At 43.7% G+C, this 16281-nt stretch overlaps 1 protein-coding gene across 1 annotated transcript in view; it reads right to left on the bottom strand.

Annotated features, from left to right (window-relative positions):
• Positions 1 to 16281, bottom strand: part of LOC140719622 (arf-GAP with SH3 domain, ANK repeat and PH domain-containing protein 2-like) — a 111780-nt gene that overhangs the window by 7917 nt on the left and 87582 nt on the right. Inside the window, exons 18-26 of the mRNA XM_073034352.1 lie at positions 15515 to 15600; positions 14053 to 14168; positions 11557 to 11624; positions 11356 to 11463; positions 7391 to 7646; positions 6467 to 6556; positions 4890 to 5124; positions 2513 to 2574; positions 20 to 108 (exon numbers count right to left, since the gene is read on the bottom strand). Of these exons, the coding sequence (XP_072890453.1) occupies positions 20 to 108; positions 2513 to 2574; positions 4890 to 5124; positions 6467 to 6556; positions 7391 to 7646; positions 11356 to 11463; positions 11557 to 11624; positions 14053 to 14168; positions 15515 to 15600 (1110 nt within the window). The remainder of the gene's footprint in view (positions 1 to 19; positions 109 to 2512; positions 2575 to 4889; positions 5125 to 6466; positions 6557 to 7390; positions 7647 to 11355; positions 11464 to 11556; positions 11625 to 14052; positions 14169 to 15514; positions 15601 to 16281) is intronic.

Below are 16281 nucleotides of genomic sequence, written 5' to 3' on the forward strand. Positions count from 1 at the left end.
AGAGATTTCACCAGCTCACCCCAACGGACTTCCTTGGCAATGGAACAGGTACTGGCTTAGAGGTCACAGGAACAATATAGACGTCATCGTGATTTCTTGAATTTGACTCTGTTGGTGAAATGATTTTGTTGAGAAACAAGATTCAAACCATTATTCACTGCCCCTTCCCTAAACTCACATGTAATAAAATGTGATCATTCTGCTCACTGTGTGCAACTACCCCTTTGAACAATCATCCAATTAGACTCACTCCTTCCCCTTTGCAATTCTGTAACACTCTCTTGACACCTGGTTTTCCTGATTATTATTAGCTTTTCAGTTCCTTAAGGTTGTTACAACCAGGGAAGGTAATGGAGACAAGCTCCCACTATTAAATGCTCCCAATGACTTGCATCTCAAATAGCCTTTGACAACCAAGTCCAGCTCCTGGCCTTCTCGTGTGGCTTGGCTACTAAGACTGGTGGAACTGTTTCAGGAGAAGGGGCAAACTGGCACCTTAAAGCCAGTCGCTTGGGCAGATGGGGCTTGTCAGCTATGGTTGGCAACTCATCTAGGAGAAAGAAAACTCTGATCTCAAAGCTCTGCTGGTTGTATACCTACTCATGGGGAAAGCTTTGGAAGTAAATCCCAAGGAAAACATCCGGAGATGGAGTATCTAACACAGTCATACTTTTAATTCAATGTTAACTGGCAACTCTTGGAACACTGCTGGTGTCAAACTGCGTCGGTCTCTGCCTTTCCTTTGGATCCATCAGCTGTGTGGAGGGGGGAGGCTGCTGCATGGCAACAGCTTGCTCTCCACATCGTACTGCCCTGGCTTGTGATTGGGGTCTAGGACACAACAGCCATGGTCAACCTGACCAATGGAGGGACTACTGGCTTTTCACTGCATAACTCTTAGCTGATCCTGAAAGAAAAATCATTCATTATTGTCCCAAAGGAGGATGCCCCAACAAATTCTGTAATTTTAAAGATTGGATTAAATTTAAATTTAAAAAAACAATTTAACTTGGCAACCTAGTCTGATGCACTGTATGAAATTAATTGAAGGTATCCAGTTACAATCTTAAGGGTTTAATCTAAAAGAGCCTGAAGGCAGATTGCTTTTACGTAGTTTCTTCTCGAATACATCAGTAACTATGCCCAGATGTTTGATTTATAAGGGCCAGCGTGATCTAAAGGGGAAATCATTTTAAGTTGCTTGGAGGAAAGTATAGGGAGGGGGGATGGCAGAGGGAAGATTTTTTTTAAGAAGGAATCACAGAGAGTGGTGGGTGCATGGTACGCCTTGCCGGGGTGGTGGTAGAGGCAGATACATCAGGAACGTTTAAGAAATATTCAGACAGAAATATGGATGATAGAAAAATGAAGGGCAATGTAGGAGGGAAGGCTTAGAATTGGTTAACTAGTTGGCACAACATCGTGGGCCAAGGGACCTGTACTGTGTTGTAATGTTCTATTTTCTATATTCTGTTACTTTAAGAAAAAGAATGGTTCTAATGATTTTTGTAATTGGTCCTTTATATCTTGCTTCGCTTTGAATAAATCCAAAATGCTGTTCTGTATCCTGGTTCACACCAAACCCCATTCATACATACTATACTGTCTCCTTGTCAAGCACCAGATTCCAGCTCCACACCTCCTGCTATAAAATCACCATCCATGTTTCCAAATCTTTCCATGGGTAACTGGTTCTTCATACCTCTCACCATCTTCCTGTCTTACAACCCTCATAATTCTGTACACCTGCAGATTTGCCTCCTTACAGTACCCCTGAATTTCCACCCAACTATCTCCAAGTCTCAAAGACATTTGAGATTTTCAACTAAAACATGTATAGTTAGTCTGCGTTGAGTCACAATGAATAGGGCTGTAGTCTCTGCAATGCAGAATTTTGACCATGAGACGTTGGAGCAGAATTAGGCCATTTAGCTCATTGAGTCTGCTCAGCCATTCCATCATGGCTGATTTATTTTCCCTCTCAATCCCATTCTCCTACCTTCTCTCTGTAACCCTTAATGCCCTGACTAATCAGGAACCTACAGTATCAATCTCTGCTCTAAATATACTCAATGACTTGGCATCCACAGCCATCTGTGTCAATGAATTCCAAAGATTCACCACCCTCTGGCTGCCAAGTCTATTTGCTGTTGAGTAAACCATAAATCAGACAATTAAATTGTATTTCCTGCTTAATAACAGTTACTGCAGCCTGAAATGCAGATTAAAGCAGTCCAAGTGAAGAGACTCAACCCAAAACATCAACTGCCCATTTCCCTCCACAGATGCTGCTCGACCCCCCCCCCCCGACTTCCTCAAGCAACTCAAATCTTCCTCCAGATTCCAACATCCACAATCTCTTGTACCTCTGCCTCCAGAATGTAAATCTATTGATTTCAATGAGACCAAGAGCAGATGTATGAATTCAGTAGACATTTCTCAATCATAAGCCCTACCTGGCAGCACAGTTAACACACACCACTTTGATTCCCAGGTCTGTGCCGAGACCTACCTCTAGGCTTCTTCACTGATTTGTCTCCACTGGGTTTCCTGGTGAATGTTGTATGACTCGGGCTGCAAAATATTCCATTATTGTTTAAAATTAAATGGTGATTTTCCAGCTCAGAGTGGACATTACAAAACCCCACATCCCCTTCTCCCCTGACACCCCAGAGCTCATAGATTTACTGCCCGGCAATGTTGTCATCTTCGCAATCAAACCCCTCAGCCTTCACCTCCTTCAGGTCTGAAACCTTCCAAGCTCCTCAATGCTCCTTAAAGTTTGGCCATTTGTAAATAGCCGACTGAAATTAGTTGCCCTCAGATGAGTCCTGACGAAGGGTCTCGGCCTGAAATGTCGACAGCGCTTCTCCCTATAGATGCTGCCTGGCCTGCTGTGTTCCACCAGCATTTTGTGTGTGTTGTTGACTGAAATTAGTAATCAGTTCTGTACTACAAACAGCCAAACAGGGAATTCCCTCCCTAAAGTGCAGCTTCTCTCTTCCTGAAGATACTCTTTAGAACCAGTCACCTAGACTAGGAATTTGGACAACTGTTCTAGGACTCTTTATGTGGGTCAATGCCTTCTACAGGGCAGTGTCTTTACAAGACAGGTGACCCCAGCCATTATCAATACTCTTCAGAGATTGTCTGCCTGGCATCAGTGGACACATAACCAGGACTTGTGATGTGCACCAGTTGCTCATACAACCATCCACCTCCAGCTCCCATGGCTACATGTGTCCCTACTCCGGGGGGGGGGGGGGGCTATGCCAGTGCTACACCTCGGCCCAGGGTGACCTGCAGACTAACGGAGAGAAGGAGCACCTTACACCTCCTTTGGTAGGTGCGTATTTCTACCCCGCCACCTGAGTAGGACTGCAAGGGCCTGAAACACTTCAAGTGTTGCCCAGGTCACAACCTGGCCAATCAGAAGCTCAACAAAGCCCTGCAAAGAAATCAGGTCTTCAGCTCCCAGACAATGAAATGGCATACCCCCAGGAGCAGGAGCACTGTGCCTACCTGCAGCAGGGACCACATGCACCAGGGCCACTTGATGTGGACTGTAATCCATTGATCTGCCTAATAATGTTCTCACCAGTTGCTGAATACCACATACAAAATGCTGGAGGACAAAATGCCCAGGTTATCACACAACAATCAAAAACTCAGACAAAAGGCTTTTCACCGTTACTGCCACGTCTTCCACTGAATTTCCCATGTCGGTGCACAACCCAGAATCTTCAGACACACAGTTCTGCTCAAAGTAACCTTATGATCAAGAGCCCTCAGTGAAATTGTGATGTCAAGTTACTTAGAGCATTTCTTTCCCCTCATGTCGATAGTTTATGAAGCAAAAAACAACAATAAAACTTCCACAACTTACAAGGAAAAGCACAACAGCACAAGACCAAAGAACATGGGAGCAGAATTAGGCTATTCGGGCCAGAGTTGACTCCACCATTCCATAATGTCTGAATCCAAAGTTCAAAGTACTTTTTATTATCAAAGTATGCATTTTTATACATCCTGAGATTTGTCTCCTGACAGGCAGCCACAAAACAAAGAACGCCAACAGAATCCAGTAAAACAAAAGAGCATCGAACATGCAACGTGCAGAGAGATAAAACACATACCGTGCAAACAATTAAACAAGCAAACAGCATTCAGAACTGAAGTTCACAACGCCAGGCATCACTACGGCTGATTTATTTTCCCTCTCAACTCCATTCTCCAGCCTTCTCCCCGTAATCTTTGACGCCCTTACTAATCAAAAATCTATCAAACTCTGCCAATGACTTGGCCTCCACTGCCGTGAATTCCACGGGCTCACCACCCTCTGGCTAAAGATTTGCCTCCTCACCTCCGTTCTAAATGGGTGTCCCTGTGGTCTGAGGGTGTCCCTCTATTCTGAGTGTGTGCCCTCTGGTCCTAGACTTCCCCACTATATCGACATCCAGGCTTTTCCACATTTGATAGGTTTCAATAAGATTCCCCCTTGTTCATCTAAGTTCCAGACAGTACAGGCCCAAAGCCATCAAATGCTCATTATATGTTAACCCTTCCATTGCTGGAATCATTCTCGTGAACCTCCTTCTGGGCTCTCTTCAATGCCAGCACATCCTTTCTTAGATACAGGGCCTAAAGCTGCTCATAGTACTCCTAGTGCAGTCTGACCAATGCCTTATAAAGCCTCAGCATTACATCCTTGCTTTTATATTCTAGTGCACTAGGAACACAACCTCCATTATAGGAACTAAACCACATATTTTCAACTCCATTTCCCATCGGCGTCAAACGTACAGCTATGATGTCACAGTTGACCAGCCAGGGCAGAAGTCAGGCGGCGAAGCCTCAGTGATTAGTCTGGTGAAAGGGGAGCTTCCTACCTCACTGCTACTTGCGACTCATGCAGGGATGTTGGGGGCATTGGAGGGGGCTGCTGCTCTGAGTTCTGAAGAGATGTTTCACCCGGCAACTCCTGTCTCTTGCAGTCTGGCAGATCCACTGATGTCTGGGAAACCCAGTGATGGGAGAATCTTTTCTGAGAACTCGACTTGGTCAGAGAGCTCAATGCCTCAGTGGACCCATCAACAGAATGTCTCCAAGGCAAGTCAGGACGACCTAATGGAAAACAAAGATAAATCAAAACTGGTGTCAATCACTGACACAGATTTCCATGTGACAAGAATCTTAAGATTTTCAGTAACATAAGACATCTAACACCTATAAATCAGGCCCTTCAGCCCCTCATCTATGTTGTCCCACTAACGTTCAATCTATTTATCTCACCTTAACTCCATTTACCTGTCTTTGTTCCATAACCCCTACCCCCAACACAATCAACCTCAAGTCTTGAGAGCTCCAATTGACAAATAGAAACTCACAGACTTCTTCTAGAGAGAAAAAAGATCATCAGATGTTTCCACCTAAGTTCCCTCTGTTGGATTTTGAGTTGATACCCTCATCTAATAAATGTCTAGTTGCTCTCAATCTTGGAAAATCTATGGGATTTACAGCAGGCCTGGGTCAATAATCCTCAATGCATTTCTCAATCCACCTTACGTGAGGGGAATACAAAAGCCGACATTAAACTGTGGGTGACTTTATCTCCGGCCGGTCATCCAGACAGCAGCTTGAGCCCTGACACGATCAGCACAAAGAGCAGGGTCAGAGGTCACAATGCTAAACTCGCACTGCAAATTCACTTAAATAATGGGATAGCGTGGATAGAGCATCAGCACCTGTACTTTGGGCCCACTGAATAGCCAGCCTGTGGTTTAAATGCTGCTCCGTCTTAACATGTTGGTTGAGGCCAGAGACAACCAGGAAATATCAGAAAGAAAGCTGCAGATCTGGCCACCCCACTACAGGAAGGATGTGGAGGCTTTGGAATGGGTGCAGAAGAGGTTTCCCAGCATGCTGCCCAGGGTGCTATACAACGAGGGGTCAGACAAACTTGTGTTGTTTTCTCTGAGACTGAAAGAAAGCTTGTTAGTTTGTAAGATATGAGCGCACAGTCAATATATCCTTCTCACTGTCAGAATGTCCAATACTACAGGGCGGGTATTTAAGGTAAGAGGGCACAAGTTCAAAGGAGATGTGTGGAGCAAGTTTTTGCTTACACACAGAAGGTGGTGGATGTTAAAATGCACTGCCAGGGATAGTGGAGGTAACAATGGAGGTAAGTATAATGGAGGCATTTCTTAGATGGGTACACAAGTGTGCAAAGAGTGAAGGTATAAGGGCAGAGTGTAGGCAGAATGTTTAGTAAGGCATTTAATTATGGTTTAATATAGATCAGAACAATATTGTGAGTCAAAGGGTCGGTCCTGTTCAATTTCTAATTCCATTTTTTTTTTAAATGCTAAGTTCTCTTTTGTTTCATTTCAGTATCTGAAATGTTCCACCTGCTCCATATCCTGGTTAGAAACAGAAGAATATCTGGAGTGAAAGGATCGATTACCCAGAGCTTTTGCAGGTGGAGTCAGGAGATGCACAGGACTATTCCCGGGAGACGAGGAGCCACGTCTGTTCTGACCATCTGTGGATCCAGCTGAAAGAGGAACACAATGCTTTGAATCCTCTATATCTAATCTTCAGCAGAGCAAGCTTGAAGGTTGTCTTGAACAAGCAAAAATAGTACGTTCAGAGCCTCAAAAAGCAAGTGCAGCTGGAGGCGCAGATGGAGGCAAGGTGCTGGCTAGATTAGAGGACATGCGTTATCAGGAGTTGTTGGACAAACTTGTGTTGTCTTCTCCAAGGCTGAGAAAAGACTTGATGAAACTAAGATTATGAGAAGCATAGATAGAATAGACAAGCAATATATTTAAAGATGAGAAAACCTGCAGATGCTGGAAATCCAAGCTACACACACAAAATGCTGGAGGAACTCAGCAGGCCAGGCAGCAACTAAGGAAAAGAGTAAACAGTCGACGTTTCAGGCCAAGACCCTTGAATACGTTTCTTAGTTTCAAATCATCTAATACCAGAGGGTTGCATTTAAAGTGAGGGGGCTAGTTCACAGGAGATGCGAGCCAGATGAAGCAGGATCTAACCTACTATAGTCATCACCAATCAATCCATTAGAAAATTCAGAGGCAAGTTCCTGGAGAGTAAATGTGCTGCCACACAGAGGAGTTGGGGGGAGGGGGCATTTAGAATAGAAATTGTCAGAGGAAAGCAAACCATCATGGAAGGCAGAACAGAACATGTTGATGGGGAGAGCCCAAGGAAAGACAGGTGAGCTCACATAGAGAATGGACCGAATGCTACAAATGAGACCAGGACCAGCTGAGTGACTATCACCAGAGACACATTCATACTCAGATTCCCAAGATGGCGTTTACAGCCCAGGTTGTCCATTCATTCCACAATGCTGGGCACTCACCCCTGGTGAAGGTCTTGACCGGCAGTGGCGGTGGAGTGGTGTCAGACGATGGAGACTGAGCTGCCGTTTTAGGAGGAAGGACCAGTGCCCCATACGTCTCATTCACGATATTAGAGCCGGCAAAACTCCATCTTTCCTTCTTAGAGCCAGACGAGCTGGGGCTGATAAACGGTGAAGAAAATACTGAAGTGCTTGAAGAGCTCGGCGAGAGTTGGCTGAGGCCACTGGATTTGAAAGATCTTTGTGAAGGACTAACCTGAGGTAAAGACAGGTGTTGTGAATGTGGGGAGCAGAAAGGCAAATAGTATAAACTGAAACAGTTCCATGTCTCAAGCTTTCTCTATCATTTCATTTCACTTCATTTATTATCAACGGATGTATAAATTACACAACCTTGAGATTTGCTTGCTCACGGGTAGCCACAAAGCAAGAAACCCAAAAGAACCCAATTAAAGAAAAAAAATAATAAAAATGAAAGACCAACACTCGATGCACAAGAGAAAGAAAAAAAATAAAAATCATGCAAACAATTGCAGCAAACAACATTTGGAAAGATCAAAGCTAATTCTCTACCTCAGTTTCAATTTTTCCCATATTGCTGTATCCAAAAACCTCAGTACCTAACAACTGAGCAGGCACAGCCCCCTAGGCCTAAAGATTCACCACAGTTGCCATGGTAGTGTAATGGGTAGCACGATGCTATTACAGCTGGACTGTCAGAGTTCAATCCTGGTGTCCTCTATAAGGAGTCTCTGTATGTCTTCCACATGGAAGGTGTGGGTTTTCTCTGGGTCCTCCAGTTTCCTCCCACAGAAAGACATACCAAGTTAGGTAATTGGTCATTGTAAGTTGTCCCGTGATTAGATTAGGGTTAAATCGGGGTTTTCAGAGTTTGCTGGGGTACGTGGCTCGAAGGACCGGAAATGACATGTTCCACGCTGTAGTGATATTTTGCTCTCATTTTGCACAACTTGTATTTATATAGTTCTTACTGTAATTTATAGTTTTTTAATGCATTGCACTGTACCGCTGCTACAAAACCAATTTCATGACATAGAGTATGTGTGATAACTTGATCAGATTCAACATTACAAGGTTTATTGAGAGTTACTGTGTGATATCGTATAAAAAAAGTGAACTTTAAGTTTTGGAACATTAATAAAATTACATTCAATAGGTTAGAAAATCGGCAAGTGCATCAGCAAGGAAGATTCCTGATCTACAAAGTTCATCCGAGTTCTTCATTCATAAACAGGTCTGCACTGGATAGCATATTACCACCAGAGGGCAGCACTTGTTCACCTACCGCAAGGAACAGAAAATCTGTGCTGGTCCTGTGGTTTTCCTTTTAAAGTTAATACAGTAACAAAAGAATAATTTGAGTATGTAGAGCATCTTTACCTTGTAAAACAATCCAGAGTGCTTTATATTGCATTATCAAAGCCTAGCACCAGCACACAACAGGAAAGACGATGCTAAAAACCTTGTTTTGGAGGTGCACAGGAGTGAGATGGATTAACTGATTGAGTAGTATCACAGCAACAGACATGCACTCAATGTCAGTAAGAACAAGGAAGTGATTGTGGACTTAAGGGAGAGGAAGTCGAGGGAACACACATCAGTCCTCATCGAGGGATCAGAAGTGGAAAGGGTGAGCAGTTTCAAGTTCCTGGGGGTCAACTTCTCTGAGGATCTATTCTGGGTTCACTGTACTGATGCAATTAAACAGAAGGCATGACAATCACTAGTTTGAGGAGAATTGGTCTGTCACCAAAGGCTCTTGCAAGATGTACTGTGGAGAGCATTCTAACTGGTTGTGTCACTGTCTGGTATGAAGGGGCCACTGCACAGGATTGGAAAAAGCTGTAGAAGGTTGTAAACTCAGCCAGTTCCATCATGGACACTAACCTTCCCAGCATCCAGGCACTGCTGCCACAAAGCAACAAATTTCATGACCTACACCAGCAGTATTAAACCTGATTCTGATTCTCATTCAGAGGCGAAGGCTCTTTAGAAAATCTTAAAGCTGGAAGTGGAGGTGTCAGGAACGGGTTCCCAGAGTGATGCCTCCATTGTTGAAGACACAACTGGTAACAGCAGGTGCACTGGAGTAGGGCTGATATCTGTGTCATCCCCTCTGGTCTTACAACTCTCAAAAAGCAGGATGGAGTGAGGCCAGTAAACATCATACAGAAGGATTTTTAAAGATTGTGGCACTGATTAATCAGAAGCAAATTTAGGCCAGTGAGCATAGGAGTGATGGATAAATGGGAATAGAAGCAAGTTAGGAAACTGCAAAGGTGTGTAAGAGGATACAAGGACAATCTTGTACCCAAGAATCATAGCCCATCATCAATGCAATGCCTTGATTTTTTTAATTTAGAGATACAGCTCGTTAACAGGCCCTACCAGCCCAGTGAGCTGGTGCTACCCAAATACACCCATGTGAACAACTGACCTACTACCAGTACACCTTACGAATGTGGGGTAACAGGAGGAAAACCACACCATTGCAGGGGAAATCCTACAGACAGGGCCAGAATTAAACCGGGGAAGCTGGTGTCGTAATAGTGTTGCCCTAACCGCTACCCTACCATGCTATCCTAGGACACCCCAGATTTTATAACCAGCAAAACTCAAGTATAATCACAATTGTGATTCAGACAGTGCCACAGGCAATTCACAAGATCCCACTGGGAGACATTTTGCTGGGACTCCAGGGCAAATTCTTTCACCCTGAACAAAATAATTCCTGAAATTTTTTTAATTCCTCTCTAAGACATCTAGAACTTAGCATCTTCAGCAGTGCAGCCTTCTGGAACACTACATAGATTGGGCAGGGGGGCATCAACCTATTGGCCAAGTTAAAATTCTGTTTCCAATTCTTTCTATGTCCTGCTGAAAAAAAATCAATAAGGGGTGTATTAATCATCTAAAAAAAGGATGCACTTTTTTATTAGGGCCAGTTCATTTAAAGAGATACTGATTTAGTAGCTTTATAACAATCTGTTTTGACAGTCTGGTCAACTGCAAATGAACTTTGAACTTTGGATAAGAGTAATTCAAACTTGGGGCCTTTCTAGGATGCCGTGTTTTGTTTAAGACATTAAAAGAGGAAGCCTCATCCTTCCATATGATACTCATAGAATCAGGCAGCAGAGAAGGGGAGCAAATATCCTGTCATAAACAGTATATGCCAGTGTTTTTTTAATAGAGCTGTTTAATTCATTCTCCCTCCACTGCAAGGACATTATCAGAAAATCTTCCTCTCCACATATCCAAGGTCGCCAATGAACCTGCTTCCACCAACCTTTCTAGAATTTTATTTATTTTATATATTTATTGAGATACCTCATGGAATAAGCCCTTCTGGCCTTCGAGCCATGCCACCCAGCAACCCCCCCCCCCCCCCCGATTTAACCCTAGCCTAATCATGGGAGAATTTACAATGACCAATTAACCTCCCAACTGGTACATCTTTGGACGATGGGAGGAAACCAGAGCACCCAGAGGAAACCCACAAACCCCTTACATGCAGCAGCGGGAATTGAACCCAGGTCACCTGTACTGTAAAGCATAGTGCTAACCACCATACTACTATGCTGCCCAGGGGAGTACTTGTCACATCACTCCATTTTGAGTTTAAACCAACATCTTACAGCAACAGGCCAGTGGAAATGCGAGGAATCTATCAATTCCACTGATACTTTTCATGATTTCGATATGTTCTCCTAATATTCACCAAATGTTCTCTGAACTGTCTGTTCTCCAAGAGGAAAATCTTCACACACTTTAAGCCTCACATCCCACTATACAGAATCTCCTCTAGGAGATTCACCTTTAGAATGCCTTCATATCCTTCACCAAGGTGGCTGTCCATTACAAATGCAGAATTGCAGCAGAGGTACGGACACTGAGTCAAAGGACAGTTGGTAAAGACAGAAACAGAAGCCAGGATACGTTACCCTTTCATCCATGTCCTCCTCACTGTCATAAACATAATCTTGATGCATAACCCACTCATACTCCACATGAACAAAAGGACTGAACTTCCCTGCCAGCACTTGATCAATCTGTAAGCAAGAGGCACACAACAGTTCAATGTCTGCTTCAAGCCCGTTATGATGAGCTTAAAAAGGATTATTACTTTTCCTCTAAAACCATACCAGTTCCTCACAACCAGTATGGTTGAACTTCTTCGCAATGTCCAAGGCAGTTTCTCCAACCAGATTACCTACAAACAGGAAAAAAACCAAGAGGCATTAGTCAAGTCACACAATCCCAGACCATAATCCAACATTGATAGTTTCCTACATGGGGCCTGCACACAATAAGGGAGATAGCTACGTGTGTTCTGTTCTCAACAGGTGTTTCATGAACTCTTCTCACCCTGTCTCTTTACTGGAGTTAATTAGCTTCAACAAATCCCAGCATCCCACTGCCTCTCCCTTCCCATAACTCCCTGCTTCATAATCACTTCATGGCAATCTTAGTTTTCGCCTGAACTTCCCCTACTGATAGGTGTTGGACAAGAGGGTAAAGGGAAACAGGAAAGAGCCAGGAAGATGGATTTGTCATCCATAATCCAAGCGAACAGTGGACAGGCTGGAAAGCTGAATGGCTGTATCTAATTCTATCTTAGATTCTTTTGGCATGATTTTCAGCTCTGGAAACAGAAATGGCCGTTTATATTGGAGTCCATCTGTCACAGCTTTGCTTGGTTGTGCTGTTTGTTTTGCTTTAGGTACAAGTTTAACGATGGTGAACAACGGGCCTGCGAGTGTTCTAAACACAGGTCCCTCAGAGCATTCTTCCATTCATACACGATGCTGGAAGAACTCAGCAAGTCAGGCAGCATCCGTGAGAAAAGAGTAGCCAACGTTTTGGGCCGAGACCCTTCATCAGACCCGAAACGTTTGCTACTCTTTTCTCACGGATGCTGCCTGACCTGCTGAGTTCTTCCAGCGTCGTGTATGTATTCTTTGATCCACAGCATCTGCAGTTGTATTTTAGTGTTTTTATTCTTCCATTCATTCTGTGCCACGTTGTATAACGTGGGTGATCATGGTCTTTCCATGACCGTGAATGCTCTTGGCAACTTTTTCTACAGAAATGGTTTGCCATTGTCTTCTTCTGGGCAGTGTCTTTACAAGACAGGTGACCCCCAACCATTATCAATACTCTTCAGAGATTGTCTGCCTGGCGGCAGTAGTCACATAACAGGGTTTGTGATATGCACCAGCTGCTCATACAGCCATCCACCACTAGCTCCTGTGGTTTCACATAACCCTGATTGGGGAGGGGGGGGTGATAAGCAAGCGCTACACCTTGCCCGAAGATGACTTGTAGGCTAGCAGAGGGAAAGAGTGCTTTACACCTCCTTTCATAGAGACGCATCACCACCCTACCACTCTGAACAGTACCAGAGCAAAAACGATCAATAAACAGCAAGGATACGTTGTACAAAACCACGCTCACATGCTGACAGGTACCTTGACTGAGTTGTTTCAGATGATTAAAAGACTCAATTGGAAGAGACAGGTACACACTCACTCACAGATGGAGAAGAAGAATTTCAAGTCGTATACTTTGATAATAAGTGAACTTTTGAAAATAAACACTTCTCTAGTGACAAGAATGCAGAACAAGGAGGAATGGGAAAATTAGGGATAGACTGGTCAGAACAAGGAGGAATGGGAAAATTAGGGATAGACTGGTCAGAACAAGGAGAAATGGGAAAATTAGGGATAGACTAGTCAGGGAACCTGAAGATTAGTAGAAATCTTCTCCCCACAAAAACAAGGTGTGCACAGAGTAATGGAAAATTTCAAAGAGTGATTTTTTTAAAAAACTCAGGGAAGAAACCAAACTCAGCAAAATCTGATTAAAGGCTTATAACAAGGAAATCAGAATGAAGTGGGGACAAGAGGAGAGGTGAGCTGGAAAGCTTTACAGAAGAATATGATCTTTACTTCAGATCTCATTTTTGTGAGATACATACATACTATTAAGCCAGAAGGGGGCCCAAATTCATTTTGGTGTATAAAGGCAACTCTTTGGTCCAATTTGGTTCTGACAACAAGATGTTTATCACACTTACACAAGAAAGTGTGCAGGTGCTGGAAATCCAAAGCAACACACACACACAAAATGCTGGAGGAACTCGGCAGGTCAGGCAAAATCTAAGGAAATGAAGAAGTAAATCGACATTTCGGGCCAAGACCCTTCAAAGTCCTGATGAAGGGTCTCAGCCTGAACCATCGACAGTTTACTCTTTTCCATACATGCTGCCTGGTGATCACAATGAGGATGGTCCAACTCCTTGTCCCGATTTGGCTCTGACAACAAGATGTTATTACGATGTGGCTGGACCTGAAAAAGCCATGTGAACTATCGAAAAGAAAGATGGAAGGAGGAGGTCCAGGGTCTTTGAGGCAAAGCTCCACAGCAGAAAAGAGTCTATCGTTCATACAAGAATTTTATCATTGCAGAACAGCTGAAGATACTTCACAGGAAATACAACATTGCATTTAAACACTCAAAGAGATTAGCTTATCAGAGGTGGCTTTTAAAGCCTAAAAGGAGATGAGAGAAGTGAAAAGGAATAGCCTTAGGTGAAGTCAGTGAAATTACACTTCAATCAGCCTCCTTTCGGGCCTTACCGATCTGCGTGCTAGCTTTTCCCTTCAGTAACAGCTTCAGGCTTTCGGTTTTATTGTACAGGCAGCAGTAATGGAGGGCAGTGTTACCCTCGGCCGTCTTCACATCGAGGCCACCCCTGAGGGAATGTTACAAAACTACTTCAGACAGGCAGAGCTGAGGCATCTGAGTCAAATCTCTAGGCTGCGTTTTACTAGAACCTCACACCCTCGAGGTTGGCCAAGCCAACATCCATTGCTTACTGCAATGAATGTAATCAGTATTTAGACTGAATACAATAGGGAGATGTTACAAATAAAGTACATGTTTTTGATTAGATGCATGAACATCATGGTTCAGCATCTGGTGCTGATGGCAACAATCAGAGCTCAGGAGAGGTCCTCTAACTTGGAACAGCTTCCAACAAATATCTAAATAAAACAACACAATAACTCTGGCCTCTACCCCTCAAACTCACAATAAAATCTACGAAACTAAATCCACCTAATTCAAGGTTGTTTATTGTCATTACAGCATACGACATCCGAGAGGACCACAACCTTGCCATAAGGCTTGGAGGCTTCTGTGCCTTGGAGGGCGATGTTGGCTGGAGTCAGGGCATTATGCTTTGGCTCTTGGTAGGGTCACCCCTGCCAAACAGGTCAAAGGGTAGAGGGCAGACTGAGTGGTCCACTGGTCTTCCAGGTTTGGGGCTCGCCTCAGGGCCAACAACCCTGATTGGTAAACCAAATCTGTTGCAGAAACAGCAATGAAGCTTCCTTCAATGTGGCCAAGGACAGTCAGAGATGGAGGACCCTCATTTCTGCCCAGCGGCTTAATGCTCAATTACTTAGTACCAGTACACGAGTGGAAAAGAGAATGGAATGATTGTTCCTCCAGATCTGACGCGGCATGAAAAAAAACACAATAAGCATAAAGAACACAAAAAAACAATAGATAGTAATATAAAAGCAATCCTATTAAACACAATGTACAAGTAACTGTTATGACTGATAGTATGTAGATAAAGTGAGGTGAGGTCATGTGTATAAAGTGTTGGTGGGGTGGGTTAGTGGGTGGAGGTGACGGCTTGGGGGGAATTAACTGGTTTTGAGTCTGGTAGTCCTGGTGTGGATGTAGCCTCTTCCCTGAGCAGGGTGTGTGGGATCCTTCACGATGCTACTGGCCCTTTACCTGCCACCGTTCTGTATATATGCCCTTGATGGTGGGTAGGCTGGTGCCGGTGAGGCGTTGGGCAGTTTCAACGACCTGTTTCGGGGCCCTCCCGTTTGCTGCAGTGCAGTTTCTGTACCACACAGTGATGCAGCTCGTCGAGATGCCCTCAATGGCTCATCTGTACAGGATCGTGAGTATCGATCTGCATAGATCAGCTCGCTTCAGTTCAGACTCCTCAAAAAGTATAGACATCGCTGAGCTTTCCTGACTGTGAGGATGTGTTTAATTCAGACCAGAAACAGTACCCACCCGTTCTGTATCAGAAAGTCAACCAAAGCCAACGACAATCTGTCTGCCAACCGCACAGCAAGATGCAACGGTATTTCTCCAAGGTCCTAAAGTTTAAAAACAGAAGATGAAACTGCTTTACACTCCAATACATCTTTCAGTTGAAAACCGTTAAACAAGACTTACGACACACAAAATGTTCTTACTCATGATGAGAATTAGTTTTAACATCAGTGACATACAGTATGTTGTGAAATTTGTTGCTTTGCAGCAGCAGTACAGTACAATGGGAGTAGGCTGTTTAAATGGTGCAGCATGGACTAGATGGGCCAAAGGACCTCTTTCTGTGCTGTACTTTTCTATGTTTTAAAAACTATAAATTACAATAAGAAATAAATTATTAAAATTAAATTAATTAAGTAGTACAAAAAGAACAAAAATAATGAGGTAATCTTCATGGGTTGCTTCATCGTCCATTCAGTAACCTGGAGGGGAAGAAGCTGTTCTTCATTGAGTGCGTGCCTTTATGCTCTGGTACCTCCTCCCTGATGGTAGCCATGAGAAAAGGGCATGTCCTGAGTAATGGGGATCCATAATGATGGATGTTGCCTTTGTGAGACACTTGTTCTCTCAAATTAAATTATCTGTTTCTTTCATTTAGGCTTCAGAATCTGCCATGCTGAACAAACTGAGGGAGAGGTGACAACTTGTAATGGACAAAGTTCTGGGTTTCGTGGCTGCAAACATCAAGTTCAAGAGATAGATGGACGGGCAAAGATTTCTTTTAA

Source organism: Hemitrygon akajei, chromosome 32, assembly GCF_048418815.1.
Source record: "Hemitrygon akajei chromosome 32, sHemAka1.3, whole genome shotgun sequence".
Taxonomy (NCBI): domain Eukaryota; kingdom Metazoa; phylum Chordata; class Chondrichthyes; order Myliobatiformes; family Dasyatidae; genus Hemitrygon; species Hemitrygon akajei.